This window comes from Cetorhinus maximus, chromosome 14, assembly GCF_964194155.1.
Source record: "Cetorhinus maximus chromosome 14, sCetMax3.hap1.1, whole genome shotgun sequence".
Classification (NCBI taxonomy): Eukaryota; Metazoa; Chordata; class Chondrichthyes; order Lamniformes; family Cetorhinidae; genus Cetorhinus; species Cetorhinus maximus.
This window is the reverse complement of record NC_135892.1, coordinates 197,636-223,205: the sequence shown is the minus strand read 5'-3', so window position 1 is coordinate 223,205 and position 25,570 is coordinate 197,636. Positions and strand designations below refer to the sequence as shown.

At 43.6% G+C, this 25,570-nt stretch overlaps 1 protein-coding gene across 1 annotated transcript in view; it reads right to left on the bottom strand.

Moving 5' to 3' along the window:
• The window catches only part of cfap61 (cilia and flagella associated protein 61), a 216,307-nt gene that overhangs the window by 62,761 nt on the left and 127,976 nt on the right, over nucleotides 1–25,570 (bottom strand). Inside the window, exons 18-21 of the mRNA XM_078557547.1 lie at nucleotides 24,764–24,859; nucleotides 19,669–19,837; nucleotides 18,600–18,774; nucleotides 2,844–3,136 (exon numbers count right to left, since the gene is read on the bottom strand). Of these exons, the coding sequence (XP_078413673.1) occupies nucleotides 2,844–3,136; nucleotides 18,600–18,774; nucleotides 19,669–19,837; nucleotides 24,764–24,859 (733 nt within the window). The remainder of the gene's footprint in view (nucleotides 1–2,843; nucleotides 3,137–18,599; nucleotides 18,775–19,668; nucleotides 19,838–24,763; nucleotides 24,860–25,570) is intronic.

The following is a 25,570-nucleotide window of genomic DNA, read 5'->3' as shown; positions in this document are numbered from 1 at the left end:
CCAGCAGATCCCTGGAAAGAGGCCAGAGTTAAAGAAACTCAGGGCTGTAGTAATCTTGACAGCCACTGGCAACGTGTGCCCACCTGGTCCTCTTGGAAGGAGGTCTTGAAAGATGTAAGCACTGACCGGCTGTGAAAGCCTGAGCCTCTGTTGCTCTGTCACACTGAGGAGGCTCACCCTCTGTCTGTAGATCCTGTGCTGGGGGCCTCGTCTTCTTTGAGCTGCAGCTCTCTGTCCATCCCCTCTGTCATGCGAAGTGGCATGTAGCTGTGAAGAACATAGGTGCTATCGGTATTGTTGTTGCTTCTGGTGCTACTGCTGCTGCTCATGTGGCTGTTCCTGCTGCTCCAGGCCACTGGTCCATAAGTTGCTCCCAAGCTGCAGTGAAGGTTAACAGCAATGGCATTCAGAAAAAGTGAGTATACTCCAAGGCAGTGGAAAGTAATGAATTCAGTTTCTCAGAACTAATCTAGCAGGCACAAGCCTTTCACTGGCTGACTACAAGCTTTGCAATTTTACTCTTTAAAGGCTTCCCAGCAAGGCAATGTAATTGAGCAATTACTCCCTGCTGTGCTCTCATCTCGTTGACCCTGGGAAGTTGCAGACAGCTCGTGAAACCTATGGTAAAAGCAAAAAACTGCAGATGCTGGAAATCTAAAACAAAAATAAAAATAAAAATACCTGGAAAAACTCAGCAGGTCTGACAGCATCTGCGGAGAGGAACACAGTTAACGTTTCGAGTCCGAATGACTCTTCATACAGACTCGAAACGTTAACTGTGTTCCTCTCTGCAGATGCTGTCAGACCTGCTCAGTTTTTCCAGGTATCTTTATTTTTGTTTTTGTTGTGAAACCTATGCACTGGCTGTTAAAGGCGGAATGCTGGGTTAAATTCAAATTTAATTGCCTGTATGCATATTGTAATGACCTATCCGACAGTTGTATGGGAGATCCCCGCTGGCCTGCAAACCCACCCAAGTAACACCAAACAGTAGGGCAGGGTCATGTCAGGTTCCTGCCCCAGTGCCACTTGTCAGGAATTTAATGTCCCATCCAAACCTGACCTTGCCTCCCCTTGGCAGGTAAAATTCTAAATCTGGTTTCTCTCTACCTGTACTCCCCTTATTAACAAATGGAGTGAAATTTGCAATTTTCCAATCCACTGGCACCATTCCTGAATTTAGAGGAGCTTTGGAAAATTATGACAAACATGGCTGCAATTTCTTCACCTATTTCTTTTAATACTTTGGGTATATTTATTCCAATAAGTTCCTCCCCTTGAGCTTTTTAAGGTTCCCAAGTACCATTGGTACTTTGTCCCATTCTTTCTCTGTGAAAACGGATACAAAGTACTAATTTAATAAGTTTGCTACTTCCTTATTATCCTTTATTGTTTTGCCTGCATCAGTCTTTAAATGAGCCCAAGTTCCCCTTGATCATTCTCTTTCAATTTAATATATTTATAAAACCTCTGCTGATGTCTTTGATACCCATATCAAGTTTTAATTCAATATTCTCTTCTAGTACCTCTTTTTATCACTTTGTTGCTTTTTACAGTGACCCCATCTGCAGGAATTTCACTTTTCCATGCCTTTATACAAAGCTTTTCTTTCAGCTTGATGCTTAACCACAAGTGGAGCCTTTATATTATAGGGATATGCATTGGTTTTGTATTGTAACAAATACTGCTTTGAATATTTCCCACCCAATAATAGATCATTCCAATTTATTGTAGTCAACTCATTTCTCCTCCCTTCAAATTTTGCCTTCCTTGCATTGCCAACTGTGGTTGTGACTCTCCCTTCTCCTTCTCAAATCTAATATCAAATTCCATCATATTATGAACACTATTTGCAAGATGTTCTATTATGGTCAGATTGTTAACTAATTCTGGTTCATTACCATCACTAAACCAAATCTTGTTGATTCTAAAACATGTTGTTGTAAGAATCAGTCACAAATACATAATATATAAAATAAAAACAGAAAATGCTGGAAAAACTCAGCAGGTCTGACAGCATCTATGGAGAGAGAAACAGAGTTAACGCTTCTTCGTCTCTGAAGAAGAGTCATATGGGCTCGAAATGTTAACTCTGTTTCTCTCCCCACAGATGCTATCAGACCTGCTGAGTTTTTCCAGCATTTTCTGTCTTTATTTCATAATTCCAGCATCCACAGTATTTTGCTTTTATTTTAGTCACAAATACATTCTGAAAATTCATTGCCATTGCCTACTGACCAGTTCTGCTTCTCCCGGTTTATGTGAAAATTAAAATCTCCCATTATTAATCACATTTTTGCTGTACGTTTCCCTGATCTCCATATTTATATATCCCCCTACTATATCACTAGTATCAAGAGGTATGTAGACAACACCTACTAGAACCTTACATCCATTGTTATTCCTTAAATCTGCCCATTGTATGTCCACTGCCTGATCACTCTTACTGAAATTCTTTGTAATGCTGTATTTTATGAATATTGCTACTTCCTCTCTTTTCCCAACATCCCTGTCCATTCTAAAGGTCCTACAATTTGGAAGATTTGGCTTGCAATCAAGCCCAGCTTGTACCTGGATCTGTAAAAAATACTACATCATGCTCTTTAAGCTAAATTTGTACAATACTTCTAACTCACTTATATTATAATCTCACTTGTATGATTCTGAAGTGGCTTGACATGGTAGGCACTGTGAGGTTGTTTCCCCTGGCTGGGGATTCAAGAATATGAGGGCACAGTCTCAGGATAAGGGGTCAATCATTTCAGACTGAGATAAGGATACATTTCTTCACTCAGAGGGCTGTGAGTCTTTGGAATTGCTTACTTCGAAAGTTTTTAACTTACGGAGCATTGTAGACTCAATGGTTGAGAATCAGTGGTGAAAGTTGAATGGATTATACGATCATGGAGATTCCCAGCATTCCACTGAGCAAGCAGACAGTTAGAATACACAGAAACTTTAGCTTTCCTGAGTGCTTCCTCTACTGCAGTTTCTATCGCGGAATTGTTAAAACAACTGATGTTCGAATTCGAAGGTGGTTTCACCAGATGTACGAAAGAGCCATCAATTCCAAAAGACACAATGGTATTCACTGTGATGTAAGCGTCAATTGTGTTCCCATAAACAATGATATTTCCTGGAAAAAGATCAATAATTATAATGGATGTATTAAAATTTTCTCGGAATACAAATCTGATGAAGAAAATTACCTTCTTATTTTGAGATTATGAAATACACACAATAGCACCCAGCAACAGTTAGATAATGTACCTAGAAAAACATAGGCAGTGGTGCACGGTGTGTGTGCCCTGAATGCAAGAAATAAAGAAAAACTAGAAATAAAGCAGGGAAAGGAAGAAAGAAGTGAAGGAGGAGAAACTGAGAGAGATGGTGTAGAAAAAAGATAGCTAGGGAGACAGAAATAGAGGTCAAAAAATGGAGGAAGACTGGCAGATCTGGAAAGATGGGGAAAGAGACAGAGGAGGAAGGGAATAAAGAGACAAACTGGAAGAGTAGATGACTAAAGACAGAAATGAATGTTTTTATTTTATCTTCTCTCACCTGGAGGGAAATAGCAATGGCAGTGTTAAAATGAAGCAGTGACCTGCCCCATTGCATCCCATTGTTTTCCCATTTCAGCAGGACACCCACTGCGAGGCAGTAGGGTCCTATTTTATTTAAGCAAATCACATCCCGATGATGCCTTTGGGACAGCCCTATAATTTTAGCCCGGGGCTCAGCTGGCAAGAATTGATGCTTCACCGAAGGCCCCATGAGGCAAGATCTTATAGCTTTTATTTTAGGTTTCCTTGTGGGTTAGTAGGAACAGTAGTGTGTTTTAGGGCCCAACAAGAAAACCTTGACCTTTGCCATGCCAGGCTTTCCTTACTTGCTCCAACTCCCTCTCAACCGATCTCCGTCAGAGTATATTCAAAAGATCTTACCTTAGTACCAGAAGCAGTTCCCTCGGGGCTCCCAGTGATATCCTTCGGCTGCCAGATATCCTGCTCCTGCTCCTGGCCAGGTTATGATCTGGCCAGGTTTGAGTGGGAGTCTGGCAGTCTCCATTTAAACGAGGACCAACACCCCACACCCCCTATCCCACCCCACCCCACAAAGGCATTAAGTTCACCACAAGTTAACATCAAGGTTGACAAGTGGAGAAGACAGAAACAGAGGAGCAGCAAGAGAGAATGAGTGTTTGTGCAAGGGTAAGGACGAGGAAAGTGATACAAACAAGAGATCGAGAAGGGAGACACAAAGAAAATTGAAGCAATTAAGAGATTTTTGGCAGACCAGCAGTACTATATTTAGCCAGGGGTGTTAGAGACAAAGGATGATTGCATGCGAGTGAGAAACAGACACTGGCCAGTCAGGAAACAGTGGCCATGTAGAGGAGTTGTTGGAGAACCAATTTGATTTTTTTTGCAGTTGACCCTCATAACTCACTGATTGGAAGTTAGTAAATTTGGTGGGACAGCTACTTAAAGACCTACTCAATAGCTTGAAAGGTGGTGTATTTTTTCACGAAGAATAAAGAGAAGCAACACTGCAGCTGTAAACAAAATTGTGTTCCAGCAGTGCCCTGAGGCTTTCCAGTACAGGGCATATATGTTGGTGGACCTAGTTAAATCAGGATGGAGATTTTCATGAATGATTGATGGAAAACTTGGTTGAAAGGACTTGGCTGCAGTGCCATAAGAGATTCAATGATGTCACCTGCAGTGCCAAGTTAAGATTCCCCTTGGCATCTCACAGCCCATCAATGACCCCACTTTTGTCTCAGCACTATCATTTTTTCCCTTCATCGCTTCTCATGCTTCTACATTAGTCACCAGAGAAGGCATTATTGCATTATATTCCAGCTTGCACTCACTCTCCAAAGCTGTTCCTGCCTCACTACTACATCTTCCTCATTTATTTTTGTTATCATGAACACTATGGTAAACTGACTTTTAAATGTTGAAAATCCTTGCCCAGCGAACACTTTGACCTACTTTAATTTTCCCTGCCGGAGAAGCTGGCACTAAATAGCAGAGAAACAATCAGCACAGGAGGAGGTTGTGCCACTCTTCACATACTGACAACGCTGGGAAAAAGCTGCCGTCAACATCATTGGTAAAGACAGCATCGGAGATGTCAAGGCTGGAGGCCACACACAGCAGGGTGTATATGGGCATCTTTCCTTCCTTTTCTCTTTCTAATTAACTCTCCCAATTACACACACACAGGCACATGCTAAGCATGACACCTGATGGTGCACTGTTTCTGCCATTGATCTTAGTGCTTACCCTTGTAACCACACCTAAACTCTTGTCCCTCTCTACTTTTTCTAGGTCAATCAGTTGACCTAGTTGCTTAACCCTCCAGAAGATGCATCATCAATTTCTTTTATTCTGCCAAGCGCCAGCTTGGAAATCGGCACCTCATCTGACTTGGATAATGAACTGTGTTCTGAGGAATGTATTTAGCTCAAATGAACAAGGAGCAGGCGAAGGTAGGAAGGGTGAATCAGGAGGACTGGAGTCACTTTTTTTTATTCTTCCAAGAGATGTGGGCTTCGCTGGCTGGGCCAGCATTTATTGCCCATCCCTAATTGCCCTTGAGAAGGTGGTGGTGAGCTGCCTTCTTGAACAGCTGCAGTCCATATAGGTGTAGGTACACCCACAGTGCTGTTAGGAAGGGGGTTCCAGGATTTTGACCTAGCGACAGCGATGGAACGTCAATATAGTTCCAAATTTTGATGGTGTGTGGTTTGGAGGGGAATTTGCAGGTTCCCATGCATCTGCTGCCCATGTTCTTCTTGGTGGTAGAGGTTGCAGGTTTGGAAGGTGCTGTCGGAGGAGACTTGGTGAGTTGCTGCAGTGCATCTTGTAGAATACACACTACTATCACTCTACATCGGTGGTGGAGAGAGCGAATGCTTGTGGATGGGGTGCCAGTTGAGTGGGCTGCTTTGTTCTGGATGGTGTCAAGCTTCTTAAGCGTTGTTGGAGCTGCACTCATCCAGGCCAGTGTAGAGTATTCCATCACATTCCTGATTTGTGCCTTGTAGCTTGTGGGCAGGCTTTGGGGAGTGAGGAGGTGATTTCTTTGCTGCAGAATTCCCAGCCCTTGACCTGCTCTTGTGGCCACTATATTTATATGATTGGTTTAGTTCAGTTTCTGGTCAATGGTAACCCCCAGGATGTTGATAGTGGGGGATTCAGCAATGGTAATGCCATTGAATTTCATGGGGAGATGGTTAGATTCTCTCTTCTTGGAGATGGTCATTGCCTGGCACTTGTGTGGTGCGAATGTTACTTGCCGCTTGACAGCCCAAGCCTGGATGTTGTCCAGGTCTTGCTGCTTTTAGACAAAGGCTGCTTCAGTATCTGAGGAGTCGCGAATGGTGCTGAACATTGTGCAACCATCCACGAACATCCCCACTTCTGACCTTATGATGGAAGGAAGGTCATTGATGAAGCAGCTGAAGATGGTTGGGCCTAGGACACTACCCTGAGGAACTCCTGCAGTGATGTCCTGGAGCTGAGATGACTGACCTCCAACAATCACAACCATCTTCCTTTGTGCTAGGTATGACGCCAACGCATGGAGAGTTTTCCCCGATTCCCACTGACTCCGTTTTGCTAGAGCATCTTGATGCCACACTCGGTCAAATGCGGCCTTGGTGTCAAGGGTAGTCACTCTCACCTCACCTCTTGAGTTCAGCTCTTTTGCCCATGTTTAAACCAAGGCTGTAATGAAGTCAGGAGCTGAGTGGCCTTGGTGGAAACCAAACTGCGGAAATGGCGGAGGATGATCCTTTGAATGTGGAGGCTGGTGGGGTGATAAGTGAGGGCAAGGGGGACCCTATCATGTTTCTGGGAAGGAGGAGAAGGCGTGAGGGAGGCTGCGCGGGATATGGGCCGCACACGGTTGAGGGCCCTGTCAACGACCGTGGATGGAAAACCTCGGTTAAGGAAGAAGGAGGACATGTCAGAGGAGCTGTTTTTGAAGGTAGCGTCATATACCTCATTGTTCCGTGCTTCTTCAGTGTCCTCTCCCTCACCTTGCTGAAGGAACTCCTTCAATGGTAGCCCCATGACTTGTCCCATTGCAAAACAAAGCTATCCAGCATACATCACAAGCCTCCGAGAATTGTGTTCCTCCAATTACAGCCAATCCCAATGTCCTTCTCCCAACCATTGTCAACCATGTCATCAGCTGTCTTGGCCCTCAGATCTGGAACTCCCTTCCTAAATCTCTCTGCCTTTCTGCCTTTGCTCCTTTTTGATGCTCCCTAAAACCTTCCTCTTTAACCAAGCATTTGGTCACCTGCCCTAATATCCCCTCCCCTGGGTTGGTGTCAATTGTTTTTTGTATAATTATACTCCTGTGAAATGCCTTGGAACATTTAACTACTTTAAAGGTGCTATATGAATGTAAGTTGCTGCTCATGCAACCACAATAATATGGGATACTCTTTATGGTATTGTAGCAGAGCTCTACAAATGTGTCTGAGTTCCTAAAATGAGTTATGAGCCAAGTGTGCAGAGCAAAGTCTTCGTCTCCAAGCTGCCAGCCTCTCACTTGCTGCGCAGGGCAAACAGTGGGGGTTGGATAATTGCTGTATTATAAAAGCATTGTGACAGTTGCCAGAAAAGCAGGCACAGACTTGCATGATGCATTGCTGGTCATCATACACCAGTTGCCTATGAATAAACCAGAAGCCCTTGTGATTCATGAAGGCAGTGGTATTATTTTAAGGAGCCCATAGGACAATGTGTGTGCAGTCACTGATGTCCTGAACTTGGAAGAATCCTTCAGTCTGTACAAGCCACTGAATTCTAGCCTTCTGCTTCTGAATGTCCACAGGGAAAGTTATGAATGTATTTGCTCTAGCAAAAAAGGAATCAGCCAACTGATTAATGCAAGCGCAGGCTGCAGACTGACTGATGTTGCTCTTGTTCTTGTTCTCTGTGGCAGCCTGGAAGGAGCCAGAGACAAACGTGTTAAGGACTGCAGTGACCGCACTGTATCAGGCTCTGCTAGTTCTGGCAGTTGGCTGAGACCTTTTGACATAATCTGAACAACTCTAACAATTCCTCAAGAGAATCAAAGCTTCTTCTGAGAGCTGCAGGAATGTTGTCCTAGATTTATAAACTCTGTATGAGAACACCTCTTCCTATTAGTGATATCTCCATTTGCACCATACTCAGCCTCCGGCAACTCCTCTTCCCAGAGTGCAATCTTAGAAAGATTTCCAAGATGAAAGAAATATAATGCCAGAGTTCCTCGACAGGTTGTAATGAAAATAAGCAACTACAAGCACTTTCAAATCACTAAAGGAAAAAAATGGAATTATATAACACTTTTCATGATCACTGGATGGCAGGTGAATAAAACCCACAAGCTACTGCAGGAAATGTCTCTAAGAGCAGCTGATGATTGCTTCAAATCCATCATTGGAACTGGCCTTCTCTTGATTTGTAGCACTGACAGTTGGTGGGCAGGAGCAAAAAATTGTAGCTGTCAGACTAATGGAGATTAAACTAGCATCGGAGTCTTTATATCATTTGACTCCTTTTTCTATGTATTCAAGAGCCTTTCACCTGTTTCAAACTGGAGCTCTGATTACCAGGATTCAAACTGTCCTGAAAATCGTTCCGGGTGCCAAAGCAAAGGTATATTGGTGGGACCAACAGCCGAATGAGTCACGCGACTATGTCGTGTCAATGAAGTGATAGCTAAACGTAAGTCTCTCCCCTCCGCAACATCACCCACCCCCCCCACCCCCACCCCCACCCCCACCCCCACCTCCTGCCTCCACCACCCCGACAGTAGTTTTTTTTATGAGACTCAGTGCCCAAAAAACTGAGAAAGGCTGAATTCAATTTTGGTGATACTAAGGACTAGATTTTCAAATACTGATGAGAGTGGGAACAGCACAATTTGAAAACCGCTGGAGGGTGGTACTGGATCCTGCTGCTCCTGGGATACAACATGATTTTCAAAGGGGGGACAAGATGCAGAGTTTCTGAAACCCATATGCCTCCAATTAACTCACTGATCAGTTCATTAACAGGCCTTAAGGAGCAGTTTTGCCTTTTCAATTGTCAGGTATGGGGAGAACGCAGGGTGTAGCTAACGTGCTTACAGCAGGGGGCCATGAGGGATAATGGATACACTGGTCACTTCATTTAAGAGAGGCAGAATAAAGCTTGTCTGCTCAAACCATGGCAGAAAGTTGCCTTCGCTGGTGCTGAGAGGTTTGCATTTTTCAGTAGTGAGAGGTTGGAGTCCTGAGAGGAATGTCAGGCTGCTGGCATTACCAGAGCAGCAGAGGCTGACAGAGGAAGCCCTACTGAAAAATGAGGGCTAGTTGAGGGAATGGAGATAGGCTACTCTGACATTGGAGTAGCAAGGGGGAACTTCAGCAGATACATCCTCCTGCTCAGGAGGACGGCAGAGGAACTCACTAAGGGTATGCAAGGATAGGACACTACCCAAGACAATGGATGTACCATCCATAAGTCAGATACTTGCAAAAGACAGAGCCCAGTGCCATAGGAGGTTGCGCCTATCCAGGCAGTTGGTCTCAAGACATTTGTGCTCTGGCCTACAATAACCTCCGTCAATGCCTCAGGAGAGGCACTGGAAACCTTAGCACTGCCCCTGGATGCCTGTGCCAGTGCTGGCCTGATCAGCATCCTCCTGCAACATATCCTCAGCAAACGGCAAACCCATTCATTGCTGCTGCTCGCCGTTTCAAAGGCCCCTCGGTTTCTATGTACTGCCTGGCATTGCTGATTGAGCGCCAGGCTCACTCATGGGCCAATTACGTGTTTCACATTTGAAAATAGCATTGTGACACTGACATGGGTTAGTGTCGGGACCCGGAAATTATCCGGGCATCAGGTTCCCAACCTCAGATTGAAAATCCAGCCCTTAGTAACAATTATATGTACCTTGCTTGAGTGGGGAGTGGTAAACAAGGACATGCTTGAAAACATAAAAATTAAATATTTTGTCCTGAGCTTCCTTAGATGATGCTCCCATGAAATTTTGGAAACCTGCCTCTAGCCATTCCAAAAAATGTGGTGACCACACTTAAATTGTGTTCCCAGTTTTTATCTAAAAATATCTTCACAGCCTCTTGTGGTGAGTATTCTGTGCATCCTCTTACACCCTTGCACAATACATCGAACTCTCAACATTGTTGCTGTCTGGTATGACATCTCTATTGTATTCTCTGGCAACGTCCATGTTCCATTTGCAGGTTTGGCCACCCCGACCTACCCGTTCTAAACCTGTAATTGGAAAAAGGAAAAAATACGCAGGCTATATACTGGGTTGCTTTCTTTGCCTCCACATATAGTTTTGAAGTCCACTCTGGCACCCTGCACCCTTGTTAGTACTTCCTCAGACAAGGTCCTTTTGCATGCCCTTACCCTAGTGATTCCATATTCCTGTTCACTTGACTCTATGTTCCAGCTTCAGAATCCAATTTCTCAGTCAATCTAACTCTGTTCCAGCTGGTCTTACAGTCCTGTCATAGTTCCCAACCTGACTGCCCATGGGGCATAGTGTCCCTCTAGGTTTCTGGAAGATCTGACCTGAGTCCTTCCAATGCTCAAACTATCACTTGAGTGCTCACTTTTCATCCAGGCACCAGTCTCCTTTCTCTCAGTCTTCCCAAGTCTCATAACATGACTACTCCTAAATCCCTCTGCAGCCAACACACATGGGTAATGTTAGGGTCCAGCCACTCTCAAAGTACTGCCAGGTGAAGATCGCAATTCCAAGTACTCATATAATCCAATCCTGCACCTTACGGTATCTTCTGCTCTCTCTGGTGGTGAGCTTGGGGGCGGGAGGGCATTTAATTAGGCAGGATTAAGTTCTGGGTGGGAAGGCCCATGGTTGACCTTCCTATCCCACCTCCTCATTACAGCCTTGGTCCAAACATGGACAAAAGAGCTGAACTCAAGAGGTGAGGTGAGAGTGACTGCCCTTTACATCAAGGCTGCATTTGACCGAGTGTGGCATCAAGGCGCCCTAGCAAAACTGGAGTCAATGGGAATCGGGGAAAACTCTCCATGCGTTGGCGTCATACCTAGCACAAAGGAAGATGGTTGTGCTTGTTGGAGGTCAGTCATCTCAGCTCCAGGACATCACCGCAGGCGTTCCTGAGGGCAGTGTCCTAGGCCCAACCATCTTCAGCTGCTCCATCAATGACCTTCCTTCCATCATAAGGTCAGAAGTGGGGATATTCGTGGATGGTTGCACAATGTTCAGCACCATTCGTGACTCCTCAGATACTGAAGCAGTCTATGTCCAAATGCAGCAAGACCTGGGCAACATCCAGGCTTGGGCTGTCAAGTGCCAAGTAACATTCGCACCACACAAGTGCCAGGCAATGGCCATCTCCAAGAAGAGAGAATCTAACCATCTCTCCATGAAATTCAATAGCATTACCATTGCTGAATCCCCCACTATCAACATCCTGGGGGTTACCATTGACCAGAAACTGAACTGGACCAATCATATAAATACTGTGGCCACAAGACTGGGTCAGAGGTTGGGAATTCTGCAGCGAGTAACTCACTTCCTGACACCCCAAAGCACGTCCACCATTGACAAGGCACAAGTCAGGCGTGTGATGGAATACTCTCCACTTGCTTGGATGAGTGCAGCTCCAACAACATTCAAGAAGCTCGACACCATTCAGGACAAATCAGCCTGCTTGATTGGCGCCCAGTCCACCACCTTCAAAATTTACTCCCTCCACCACCAATGCACAGTGGCAGCAATGTGTACTCCACAAGATGCACTGCAGCAACTCACCAAGTCTCCTCTGACAGCACCTTCCAAAGCCGTGACCTCTACCACCAAAAGGACAAGGGCAGCAGATGCATGGGAACACCACCACCTACAAATTTCCCTCCAAGCCACACACCACCCAGACTTGGGACTATATCGCCGTTTCATCACTGTCACTAGATCAAAATCCTGGAACTCCCTTCCTAACAGTATTGTGGGTGTACCTACACCACATGGGCTGCAGTGGTTCAAGAAGGTGGCTCACCACCATCTTCTCAAGGGGAATTAGGGATGGGCAATAAATGCTGCCCCAGCCAGTGAGGCCCACATCTCCGTAAAAATTTTTTAAAAAGGCCCTTAAGTGACCAATTAATGGCCACAAAAGGGCCTCATCTTTCTGCTGCTGGTATTAACTCAGCTGCAGGTGGACATGTTGCCATGCAGCATGCACAGCAGCTAAAACCATGCAACCGGTTTGTCACCACCTGGGGGGGCTCCTTGGATCAAAGGCACAGTGCCTGATCAAGCGACTGATCAGGGGGACGCCCGCTGACAGCTACCTCCCTGCCCTTGCTGCCAACCTCCCTACACTCCTCTCTCCAAAATCCCCATCCCGCGAAACCCACCCCAACATTGCTTACCTGTGGCGTGGGTTACTCTGTGATCCTGGGTCTCTGGTGCCTGTCCTTCTGGCAGCAGTGGCCTCCCCTGTGGTGCTGCTGAGCACAAGAGCTGCCAGCCATTCAGAGGCAGGCAGCTCTTGGCAGGTGAGACTTCCACCCCCAGGGTTTTGATTCCTGGGGAAGGCCTGCTGCTGGCCTCACCATTGTCTGATTGGCTTGTGGTTTGGTGGGCCTTCCTGAAAAGAGGCAGTGCGCATCTCTCGTCAGCTCTCCAGCCAGCAGGTGAGACCTCTGAAGCCTCAACAAGATTTCACCTTGCATTCCTCGGGAAGGCGGTGGCTTAGAGGTATTGTCACTAACTAGTATTTCAGAGACCCTGGGTAATGCTCTGGGGACCCGGGTTCAAATCCCACCGTGAAATTTGAATTCAATAAAAACCTTGAATTAAGTCAGATGATGACCATGAAACCATTGCTGCAAAAACCCACCTGGTTCACTAATACCCTTTAAGGAAGGAAATCTGAGCAGGATGCCAAAATTGGAGGAGCATGTGACTCCAGGCCCACAGCAAAGTGGTTGACTCTTAAATGCCAAGGGCAATTAGGGATGGGCAAGAAATGCTGGCCTAGCCAGTGACGTCCACATTCCATGAATAAAAAACACTCACCAAACACCAGATTCAGCTCTCCCCCAATCCATTCCTCTTATGCTGGGACACAACCATGAAAAACACATGAGTGAGCTGGTGAGAGCTCAGAAAGAGACCAAGAGAAAAGTACAGTGAGAAAGTTAGCAAAAAGAATTAGAGAGTGGGAAAGCAATTGCAGGAAGAGAAATCATTACTTTTGTCTGCAAAGAAATCTTTAGTATATCAACCACCTTATAATATATAAGTTATTATATAGTGCGTTATATGCTAAAATATTCCTGCCATTATAAAATAACATATCATGCAATTCACTTAGAGCAGTGCAACATGAGTTCCAGATTGCTAATATTTGTAATAGTCAATATGGCTAATAAGACAGGACAAGGATCAGGAAATCAAATGCTAGATTTCTTTTCAATAATTCAATTGATTAACAATGGCAATGAAGCAACAAATAGACATTCGTCAGCAATTGCTTAATTTTAATCGACAGCCCATGTACTATAAATGCTAAATGCTTTAATTTGATGTATCAACATCCTAAAATAAAAGATCCTGCAAACATTAACAGGATTGTTGAAAATGCATTCCTGACTAAGACTGCAGGCACATCACATTAATCCTAAATGAACCTGGTAGGCTGTATTTAAGTTATTCATATGTGGATAATATGAAGACCAATTATAAGAATTAAATTACATTCATTACCAGACTTGGTTAGCACTGAAAATGTTTTGACCTTCTTCGTCTCCTAATCAAGCAGGATCATTTGAATTTTTCAAATGAATATAAGCTAATTACAATATATCCTTGATAAATAAATTAACAGTAAATTACATAATTAAATGGGTTTACATGTGTGTTCTTCAACATAGCCACTCTAAATAACACCGCAAATTACAGTTAATTAAAATATATGATGCATTTGAAAAACTTGGTACTGTGTCTAAAATTCCAAATAAATTCAGCAGTTGGGAAACAAAGCTAGATGTCACTAAACATAATTATAAATCATTACATCATACTGGCTGCATGATAATAGAGCATATCTTAAAATTTCTTGCATATATTATGTACATAGAGTCTATTGTATATTGAATATGTACATTGAACCAACATTCAATTTTCTTATACAGGAGATTGCTATTTTCTACTTTTGTTTTACTTTTATTATTTTCCAATTACATTACACATCTCCCAAATTACAATTTTTTTTCAATCACGTTCGACCATAACATTTTTAAGATAAGGTGGATTTAGAGAAGATGTTTTCACTTTGAAGCTTCTAAAACTAGGGGCCATAAATATAAGAGAGTCACTAATATAGAAAATAAGAAATTCAGGAGAGACCCCTTTACCCCAGAGGGTGGTTAGAATGTGGAAATGAGCAATCAAGGATAATACCATTGATATATTTAAGGGGAAGCTAGATAAATATGAGGGAGAAAGGAATAGAAGGTTACGTTGAGAGGGTGTGTTGAAATAGGGTGGGTGTTTATGCTCGTGTGGAACATAACGGTACAAGAGAAATACAGAGGAAGGGAAAGATATAGAATTGAGAAAAAAATTCTCAAAAAGATAAAGGGAAGGGAAAATATTATTTGAAACACACAAATAGCCAAAGAAAGAGAGAGGAAATATTCTAGAACTAAGGAAATGCAGAGGGAGAGAAAATAGAACATAGAAAAGTGGGAAGAAAATATTACAAAAACCGGAGAAAGAAAAAATGGGGAAATATTGAATCCAGAGAACAAAAATACTGAAATAATTTGTTATTTAACTACAGCAATATTAGAAAAATGTCCTACCATACAAAGTGGCGCAATTTATGCCATATGTTCCTCCTTAATTAATAAGAGTGATTTTTGGAGTTGGTTTAAGAGAGAAATATTGGGCTCCAATCTGGCTGCTTTTAGTTATCACTGCGATGCAAACATCCTAAAAATCTGCCAATAATGATTTCAGCAATGCTGTGGCCTGAGGAATGAGGAGAGAAAAGAGACAGAGGATCTGTGCTGTTGTAGAGGAAAGGGAGACGGAGAAAGAAAGACAAAGAGGGAAAGTTTTTTGGAGCAGATGAGATACACAGTTGAGTGGACGATGAGAACAGAGAAGGAAAGATACCAGACATGTTCAGCGGGATTTTCTGGTCCTACCAGTGGCGGGCATCATCATGGATGGGATGGGAAGGCATTCTCCAAATTTTCATGTCCTGCCCATGACAATGCTTGCTGCTGGTGAGACCGGAAAAGCCTGGCCATTGACTTAGTCTGCTCAGTGTGAACAACAGGGATGAGAATTGCAGAAAACAAAAAGGTTTGAAAATCTTTTGTGACAAGGAATCATGTAATTATAGCACTTTTTAAGATCTGTAGTTAATGCAAATGCTTCTAGGCCACTTCAAATAGGTGAAATGTTTAGAATTCAAGTATCTTGCTCGATTATGTACATGCAAAGCAAAGCACAGGACTACAGCTGTGCTTCGCAAACTATCTTTCAATGTAACCCCATTTTAATTCACTACCACTTTCTCAAGGGCAATTAGGGATGGGCAACAAGTGCTGGCCTTGCCAACAATGCCCACATCTCATGAACAAATATCTAAACTCTTGAAAATTAACATGACCCCAGAAAGAAAAGAAAAATAGCAATAAAGCAGCAATAAAGTAATATTGAGCATACAATCATTAAAGTTTGTACATTATAGATAAATATATAATAAACATATCACATAAATATGAAAATGTGTTATTAAAGTACATTGTAAAAATGTTATTATTTTATATACTCATTAGGTTTCAGTCAAGATCTCCATATTCACTAGTGACAGAAGACTTAGTGAAGCCCTTCTCCTGGCACAACCACAACCATAAGACCATAAGACATAGGAGCAGAAATTAGGCCATTCGGCCCATTGAGTCTGCTCCGCCATTCAATCATGACTGATAAGTTTCTCAACCCCATTCTCCCCCCTTCTCCCCATAACCTTTGATCCCCTTACCAATCAAGAACCTATCTATCTTGATCTTAAATACACTCAATGACCTGGCCTCCACAGCCTTCTGTGGCAATGAATTCCATAGATTCACCACTCTCTGGCTAAAGAAGTTTCTCCTCATCTCTAAAAGGTCTTCCCTTTACTCTGAGGTTGTGCCCTCAGGTCCTAGTCTCTCCTTACTAATGGAAACATCTTCCCCACGTCTACTCTATCCAGGCCTTTCAGTATTCTGTAAGTTTCAATCAGATCCCCCCTCATCCTTCTAAACTCTATCGAGTATAGACCCAGAGTCCTCAAACGTTCCTCATATGTTAAGCCTTTCATTCCTGGGATCATTCTCGTGAACCTCCTCTGGACCCTCTCCAGGGCCAGCACATCCTTCCTGAGATACGGGGCCCAAAATTGCTCACAATATTTTAAATGTGGTCTGACCAGAGCCTTATAAAGCCTCAGCAGCACATCCCTGCTTTTATATTCTAGTCCTCTTGAAATAAATGCCAACATTGCATTGATCTTCCTAACTACCGACTCAACCTGCAAGTTAACCTTAAGAGAATCCTGGACTAGGACTCCCAAGTCCCTTTGCACTCCAGATTTCTGAATTCTCTCCCCATTTAGAAAATAATCTATGCCTCTATTCTTCCTACCAAAGTGCATGACCTCACACTTCCCCACATTGTATTCCATCTGCCACTTCTTTGTCCATTCTCCTAACCTGTCCAAATCCTTCTGCAGCCTCCCCACCTCCTCAAAACTACCTGTCCCTCCACCTATCTTTGTATCATCTGCAAACTTAGCCAGGATGCCCTCAGTTCCTTCATCATTAATGACCTAGATCATTAATGTATAAAGTGAAAAGTTGTGGTCCCAACACTGACCTTTGCGGAACTTCACTAGTCACCGGCCGCCATCCTGAGAAGGACCTCCTTATCCCCACTCTCTGCCTCCTGCCAGACTGCCAATCTTCTATCCATGCTAGTACCTTGCCTCTAACATCATGGGCTCTTATCTTACTGAGCAGTCTCCTGTGCGGCACCTTGTCAAAGGCCTCCTGGAAGTTCAAGTAGATAACATCCATTGGCTCTCCTTTGTCTAACCTGCTCATTACCTCCTCAAAGAATTCTAACAGATTTCAGGCATGACCTTCCCTTGATGAAACCATGCTGACTTTGCCCTATTTTACCATGCACTTCCAAGAATTCTGAAATCTCATCCTTAATAATGGACTCTAAAATCTTACCAACGACCGAGGTCAGGCTAATTGGCCTGTAATTTCCCGTCTTTTGCCTCACTCCCTTCTTAAACAGGGGGGTTACATTAGCGATTTTCCAGTCCTCTGGGACCCTCCCTGACTCCAGTGATTCCTGAAAGATCACCACTAACGCCTCCACTATCTCTTCAGCTATCTCCTTCAGAACACTGGGGTGTAATCCATCTGGTCCAGGTGATTTATCCACCTTCAGACCTTTCAGTTTTCCTAGCACCTTCTCCTTGGTAATGGCCACCATACTCACCTCTGCCCCCCGACTCTCTTGAATTTTGGGGATGTTACTCGTGGCTTCCTCCGTGAAGACTGACGCAAAGTACCTATTCAGTTCCTCCGCCATTTCTTTGTTCCCCATTATTACTTCTCCAGCGTCATTTTCCAGCAGTCCAATGTCCACTTTTGCCTCTCTCTTACCCTTTATATATCTAAAGAAACTCTTGCAATCTTTTTTTATATTACTGGCTAGTTTACCCTCATATTTAATCTTCTCCCTCCTTATTTCTTTTTTAGTTGTCCTCTGTTGGTCTTTGTAGGCTTCCCAATCCCCTGGCTTCCCACTGCTCTTCGCCACATTGTATGCTTTCTCTTTAGCTTTTATGCTGTCCCTGACTTCCCTTGTCAGCCATGGTTGCCTCGTCCTCCCTTTAGTATGCTTCTTCTTCCTAGGGATGAATTTTTGCTGTGTCTCCCAAATTACTCCCAGAAACTCCTGCCATTGCTGTTCCACTGTCTTTCCTGCTAGGCTCACCTCCCAGTCAATTCTGGCCAGCTCCTCCCTCATGCCTCTGTAGTTGCCTTTATTCAACTGTAATACCGTTACATCTGATTCCAGCTTTTTCCTCTCAAATTGCAGGGTGAATTCTATCATATTATGGTCACTTCCTCCTAAGGGTTCCTTCACCTTAAGCTCCCTTATCAAATCTGCCTCATTACACATCACTAAATCTTCCTTTGTGCTAGGTATGACGCCAACCAGTGGAGATTCCCATTGGCTCCAGTTTTGACCCGCCTCTTAACACTAAGTTTATGCCAGTGGCCGTTAACTTGGATCTGCGACGGCATCCGGTTCCTGCCTAATTTCCATCACCTGGAACATTCTGGGTGCAGCCCAATTTCCTGCTCCCAAGTGCTGCTCTGACGTAATTCTCACCGCCTTTAGGTGGTAAATAGTGTAAACGCAGGCTCATTTACTATTCACTATTAGTAATGTCACAGAAAATAGCATTCATGACACTTATAGTAATATGAAAACTCTACCTCTAGCCCGTGTCCTATACTTGCTGAGCCAACGCAGTGCATTTTCACAATCATCGTAACTGTTCAGGATAAAAAGGTTGGATGGCACATATCCCATAAATTGCTGGTTAGGGTTAACTGTCACATTCTCATTGGTCAGCATTTCTGTTATATCTACTCCTGTGGGACAAGGAACCTGTACAATGGAAAATCTAATTTTAATCAACCTTAATAATCTTATATATAATTCAACCATTACTTCTTATTTTTTAAAAGCCCTGGAACAATGAAAATTCCAGCAGGGCGATCACCATAATTTGAAAAGGTTGTGCTGGTGCCTCTAGCTGTATGAAGATGTATCTCAACAGGTGGTTTCTCCCTGCAATACTGTTGTCACTGACCACAAAAGGACCTGAACATGAGGATGGAAATTTTAAATTGGAGGTGGTGATAGATTTTGAGCCAATTTTGGTCAGCAAACATAAAGGCAATGGGTGAGCAATAACTTGCATTTATATAGTACCCTTAGTGTTGTTTGGGCTGGAAAGTAACCACAAGAAATAACAGGATATAGATAACCTCCAAGAGTGGCATCAAGCATCTACCAAGACCAAAGCACGTCTCTGCTCAAGTCTAAACGTCAGCCATATACATGTAACAACCTGCTCTTACATCACAATAGAGAAATACTGTATCATATTATATTGAATACCTTGGGGGGAATTTTAACTCCCAAAAATGGGCAGGTTTGGATTGGGTGGGAAGATAAAAGTCCAAATTCTAACATCAATACCTATCCAACCCGACCACTTCTGATTTTAATGATGGTGAGACGGGGATAGGCAACCAACACACTCCTGGGAGGAGATAGAAAATGCCAATTAGGCCCTGCGTTAAGTTCAGAATGGCTGAGATAAGCTCTGTAACCAGCCATCAGCACACACTGTTAGCCTTACATGCAAAAAGTGGTCAAATTCCATTAAGGAGTCAATGCCTTTGAGAAAGGATCAGAGGACAGAAATTTAGCAAAAATAGGAATTAAATGATCATAAATACTATACAATTTGCTTAAGTGAGTACTTATACTTACCTGATACTGTTGTCCAGTGCAAAGGATTAGATGCTCATATGGCACCTTTGTGTCTCCTGTCACTAGTACATATTTTGCGGCTCTGTTTATACCAATCATCTTGCCAGTCACCACATTAACCCAAGTCTGCAATGACATTTGTGCATAATCATCATGGCTGTAGCTGTAACTGCAGAGGGAAAAGGACAGTTTTAAGTGACAATTCAATTTTTTCTAAAATTAATTAAGTATATAGTGGACATGTAATATCACTGTTTATACTCTGGGCTAAGTGAAGCTCGCACTGAGATCATGCATATGAAATTTTGAAGGTGGTAGGGAAAAAAAAAAATATTCTCCTGCCTCAATGACAACTTCTGTGGATAACTCAGAGCAATCTGATATGAAAACTGAACAAGTAACTGATTAAACCAAAGCATTTTTCATTTTTCAATAAAACAAATTGCATTGCTCAATCAGATTGTATGTGCTGCATAAGTTGAATGTGAGTTCATATCATTGGGCTGAATTTTGCTGTCAGCGAGCAGGGGGCGGGGCCAGCTCACTGATGTGTAAAATGACACAGGATGATGTCAGGGAGAACCCCCGATGTCATCCCAGTCCATTTAAATTTTCAGGAAGGCGGGGGCACAGCAAAATCAGCTGTGGGCCCGTCGACCTGTCAATGGCCAATTGAGGCCATTGACAGGATCATTGAAACAACTAAGGGTAAGGGACCTGCCTGTCCAACCTTAATGCTGGTGGGCAGGCCAGGAGCCCCAGTGGGGAATAGAAAAAACATGAAACCTCATCCACCGGCGAGACAAGGTTTCATGTCGGGATTTAAAAGTTTAATAAAGTTTTAATGTAAATTATGAACATGTCCCATCTCATGAGGGGGACAGGTTAAGGGTTTTTTTTCTCTATTTTTAACGTTTTTAAAAGTGTCAGCGATCTCCCTGAGGCAGCACTTAGCCTCAGGGAGATGTGCGCTCTTTCGTGTGCATGTGCGAAAGTGCACACTCTCGCTTTTGGAGAATCCCCCCCTCCGCCTGCACAGGGATTGCATAGCACTTCCCACCGGATGTCACGCTGGGTGGGCCTTAATTGGCTCGCCCACGAAAAACGGCGGCGGGGCCCGCTTCTCCGGCAGGGATCGTCTCCCCGCCCACCGGAGATTGGGTCGGGTCCGCCCGCCCAGCAGGCAGAAAATTCTGCCCATTATCTGTCATGCTTGTCTAATTTCTGCTTATTGGCAAAGAAAGAAAAGCTTGCACATGTATAGTGCCTCTCATTTCCAAAGGATGTCTCAAAGTGCTTCACAGTCAGTATCATGCTCTTGAAGTGTAACTTATTTCGTTGGTAAAAGTGACAGCCAATTTACATACAATGATTTGCCCCAAACAGCAGCAAAATGTTGTTTGAGAAATAAATGTTGCGCAAAACTCAAGCACAACATTCCTGTTCTAGTTCGAATAGTGCCATGGATCTTTTACATCCACCTGAGCAGGCAGGCAGGGTCTCAGTTTAACATCTCATCTAAAAGTCCGCACCTCTGACAATACAACATGTCCTCAGGACTGCACTGAAGCATCAGCCCAGATTGCCTACTCCAGTCTGGCTCACTATCTTCTGACACAGAGATGGCAGTGCTACTACCAAGTCAAGGGTGCCACTTATGATCATCAAAATTATACTGTTTTGGGAGATAATGGGGCGGGAGGGTGGTGGTGGTAGGGCTCAAAATACCTTCTCAAATATGGATATGAAAGACTTTGTTTTATAAATACATTTGTTATACTCGTTTAAAGATGTTGCTCCCCTAATAATTATTGTTTGAAATATCTGTAATAACCAACACTGAAAAACGTTTTATCAAATTACAACAATCTGGCTGTTCTCGAATGTTTGACCTGTTACCTGATGGAATGGTCTGAATTTTACCAGTCGGGCGAATGGCCTGTGGAAATGCATTCCCCTGACACACATGGGCATCCGGCGGGCCTTCCATCTGAATTTACAGGTGGAAGCTCATTAATTGACTGCCGCCAGGATTTCCGTCCTACTCAGAATGGCAGCCCATCACTAATAGCTGCCAGCACAACCAGAAGGCTGGCACTTCAGCAGCCCCATCAGGAGTGGTGGCAACTGCTACAGCAGGCAAGGGCCCTGAAGCCTACAGAAAGTAGGCTAAAAAAAATTAAAAATTGAGTGATCAAAAACTAGAGGGGAAACCCCTTCGGGGACATCACTGGAGCCACGGGAGTGTTGTGCTGGAGTCTTGCTCAACATTCATCTCTCAAACCGCACCTTGCTACCGTTTGTGTTAAATCATTGTGTGTAAATTGGCTATCACCCTTACCAACAAAACAACAGTAACTACACTGGCCAGCCGGTGACTGATATAAAAATCCTCCCGCTGCTGGGTTGCCTCCATTTAGCTCGCAGCCTCCCACACGGCAGGGAGTTAGTTGATCTGCTGTCGGCAAAACGCTGGCAGCCTGGTAAAATTACTCTTAATAGGGCCTTTACATATTTAAATTGGCAGCCCACCTCCTTGTGGCAGGCAGCCTGCCCAATTCCGGTCCCAGCGTCAGTAAAATTCCCTGGCAGCAGGACCCAGTCAGGGAGCTGATCTACCACGGCTGCCTGCAACTTTACCGCTCCCCCACCAGTTCCATTCCCATCTCTTGGGGGCTGCTAAAATTCTGACGAACTTCTCCAATTTAGGCCTACCTAATAGTACCTTTGTTATTCTTTCAGTCACAACATTGCCTGAATATTACCAAGGTAACCAACAAGGTGTATGGAAAAATCTCACCAGACGCCTTCAAAATGTTTTCTTTCCCTGTGATGACAATGATATCATGTTGTTGTTGCTCCAAAAGGTGCTGCTGCTTGTGCAGGTGCATGCAATGTGGAGGATTCTGTGAAGCAAATGTACCCAATCTAACTTTCCCCTTTACTGCTGTATCCTCTACATATGACCAGGTTTCTAACTTTCTATGTCTTCACCTAGAGAGTGGAGAAAATGTGGAACTCACAACTGTTGTTCTGACAGGAGGTCATTGACCTGAAACATTGGATGGAATTTAATCCCCTCCCCCAAGTGAGTTTGGAGGTGGGGGTCATTTAATTGGGCAGGAGGGTGCCGGGTGGGGATGTGGTCTCCTCCCTTGCTTCTGCCCCGATTAAGTCTGGAGCAGGAAAGCTGGTGCATGGTATTTCTGCCACGCTGCCAACTGAGGCAATTAATAAGTGCCTCACCCTGCCTCCACTGGTATTCAACCAATGGCGGGCAAGACAGTCGGCATGTGGAGAGCCCGAAAAGCAAACCATATCATGTTTGCTAGCTGGCTCCCGGGTGGGGTGGGACAGGGTCCCTAATTGTCAGGCACTCAGGGATCAAGTGACCTGGCATCAGGGAGGAGGGACCCACTGATAACCAACCCCTTGTCATAAAGATATTAATGTATATAATGTTACTGGAAATTATTTTAAATTGGACATGTACTAGGGTCTGTGTCTGTGGGTGTGAGTGTGTGTGTCGTAATTGGATTAAAGCCAGCTAGTCTGGGTGCTTTTATATGTAGTAGTTTTGAGATGTTAAACAGTAAGGTAAAGGGTACATTTGCATCTTGTTGAATAAACCATTCAAAGACTGGTGGTGAAATCTTGCACCTAGCTAGGAGACACCAAGCAATATGTTTATATTATTAATAAAATTGATACTATGAAAGGGGTTTTATTGTTAGAAGTGGCAGAGATCAAAGGGGCTGGTGATATAATGAGAATTTACATTCAAAGGGAAGGATAGGTATAAACAGAAATGAGTTTTGTGTGTGGATCAGAGGCATGTAATATCTAAGCAGCCTGTGTGCTGTGTCTGTGAAGGAACAAATTGAAAGGGACCTCATTTTGAATTCGTAAGATAAAATGTGCTTTGCCTGGTATCTGTTTAAGTCTATGGGTTATTTTTGCCTTGGGAAAGATTACCTGGGAGTGATTAATTTTGGGATTTGTTTAATAGTTATTATGGTAGTAATTTGTAGACATGTGTGTGTGTTGAAATTTGTTGTTAAATTAATAAATGTTTAATTTAATTTATATAAAAAACTTCTTGAGGCTTGGTGGTCTTATTACTGAATTCAGAGCTGCATCTCAAACATACCAATTGAAAATATAGGTTATGACAGTTGTTTAAAGTTTCCCTCTGGGATTTGAAATAACTCAGCCTTTACCAGCTGCTGTGTCATAAAACCCCTGCCCTTTCTTCCAGCCACTCTGCCCCCCACCACCCCAGCTAGTGACCCCCTCCCTGCGACTCCCATCCCTCACTCACTGAGCCTGGGTCTCTTGTTAATCCTGGGCCTCTAGTGGGTGCATTTCTGGCAGCTGCCACCTCCACCGGTGGCACTAACAGCAGTGAGCAGCTGCCACCTCCACCGGTGGCACTGACAGCAGTGAGCAGCTGCCAGCCTCTGATTGGCCAGCAGCTCTTGGCAGTGAGATTTCTGCTGCCAGGGTCCTTGAAGGCCTGCTGCTGACCACTCGCGTGGCACTTAACACAGTGGACCTTCCCTAAAAGAGGCAGGGCTCTCGCTGACTCTGCTGGAAGGCAAGAGCCTTAATGCCTGGATTAAACTCTGTTCCTCTCTCCACAAATGCTGTCTGGCATGCTGAATATTTTCAGTGTTTTCTGCTTTAGTTGTGGATTTCCAGCATTAACAGTATTTTGCTTTTGCTACCATATGGAGTAGTTGAGACCGATGGCAAAGGTGCATTTGAGGGGAATCGATGGGTACATGAAGGAGAAAGGGAGAAAGTGAAATGCAGATAGCATTAGATGAAGTAGAGAGGGAGGAGATTCATGTGAAGACTGAATAGCCTGTAAATATTCATGGGACTGAACAGTGCTGTAAATTCTATGTAAAATAATTCTTGGTACTTTCAGAGTAAAAACATGAAACCTCTCTTTGACAAAATTCACTCCAGGCTCTCCCTCTATTGTTCGGGTGCGACTCCACGTTTAAGCAACTTGTCCTTTTTCTTTTTGTGTTAGTAATAATTTATGAACAAAACATGTCTGGTAATTTACAACAGTTGGTGCACACACCTTGAGGCTTTGAACTTTCTACGTATGTTGCTTGATTGATTTCCGCGAAGTCCAGACGTTGAAATCAAAGTAATGTTATTAAACCGCAGGTGTGGGCTGCAAAAAATACATCAGATAAGTGAATCGACACGTTAATTAAATAATAAGTCAGTAATAAACTTGTATCCAAATAGGGATAGAGGTTGATGGGGGGAGGTTGGGGGTGGAAGAGCCTGCATTTTCTATACATCAGCGTTAGCATTAAATCAATTTCATAAAACATGACAGGGACAATAATCCTGCCCTCATGCAATATCACCATTGCCAGACTGCTTTGAATCTTTGCAAGCCTCTGCAGAAGTGCTCTGACCTTGCGTAATAATGTGAGAGACGTTCATCTGAATATTTTTTTAATGTTCTAAAGGATGTTGCTAATAATATATTGGGAACACTGGAGGTGGGGTGATGTGATTAGGTCTGTGGGGAGGGACCCAAAATTTCAAGCACCAACAGTTGGTCAAGAGCTGTTGGCTGCCCATTGACTGCCAGCATGATTAATTGATACGGTGCGGAGTTGCATAAGATGGAGAAGCAAGTATGGCATAGGGGCAGGGGTAGCAAGGGTAGCAGAAATAGCACTGGATACAACATTTAAAATAATTATTTAATTGAGGCATTCCATTCAATACTTGTTATAAATGGGTCTTAAGTAGCTAAAACACAACTCAAGTGCTCCAGTTGCACTAAAGGGATGTCCTCTAATTAATCAAAGTTTCAGCGCATTAATAAGTCCTGTACACAGACTCTCAGTGACCTTTCAACTAGCTG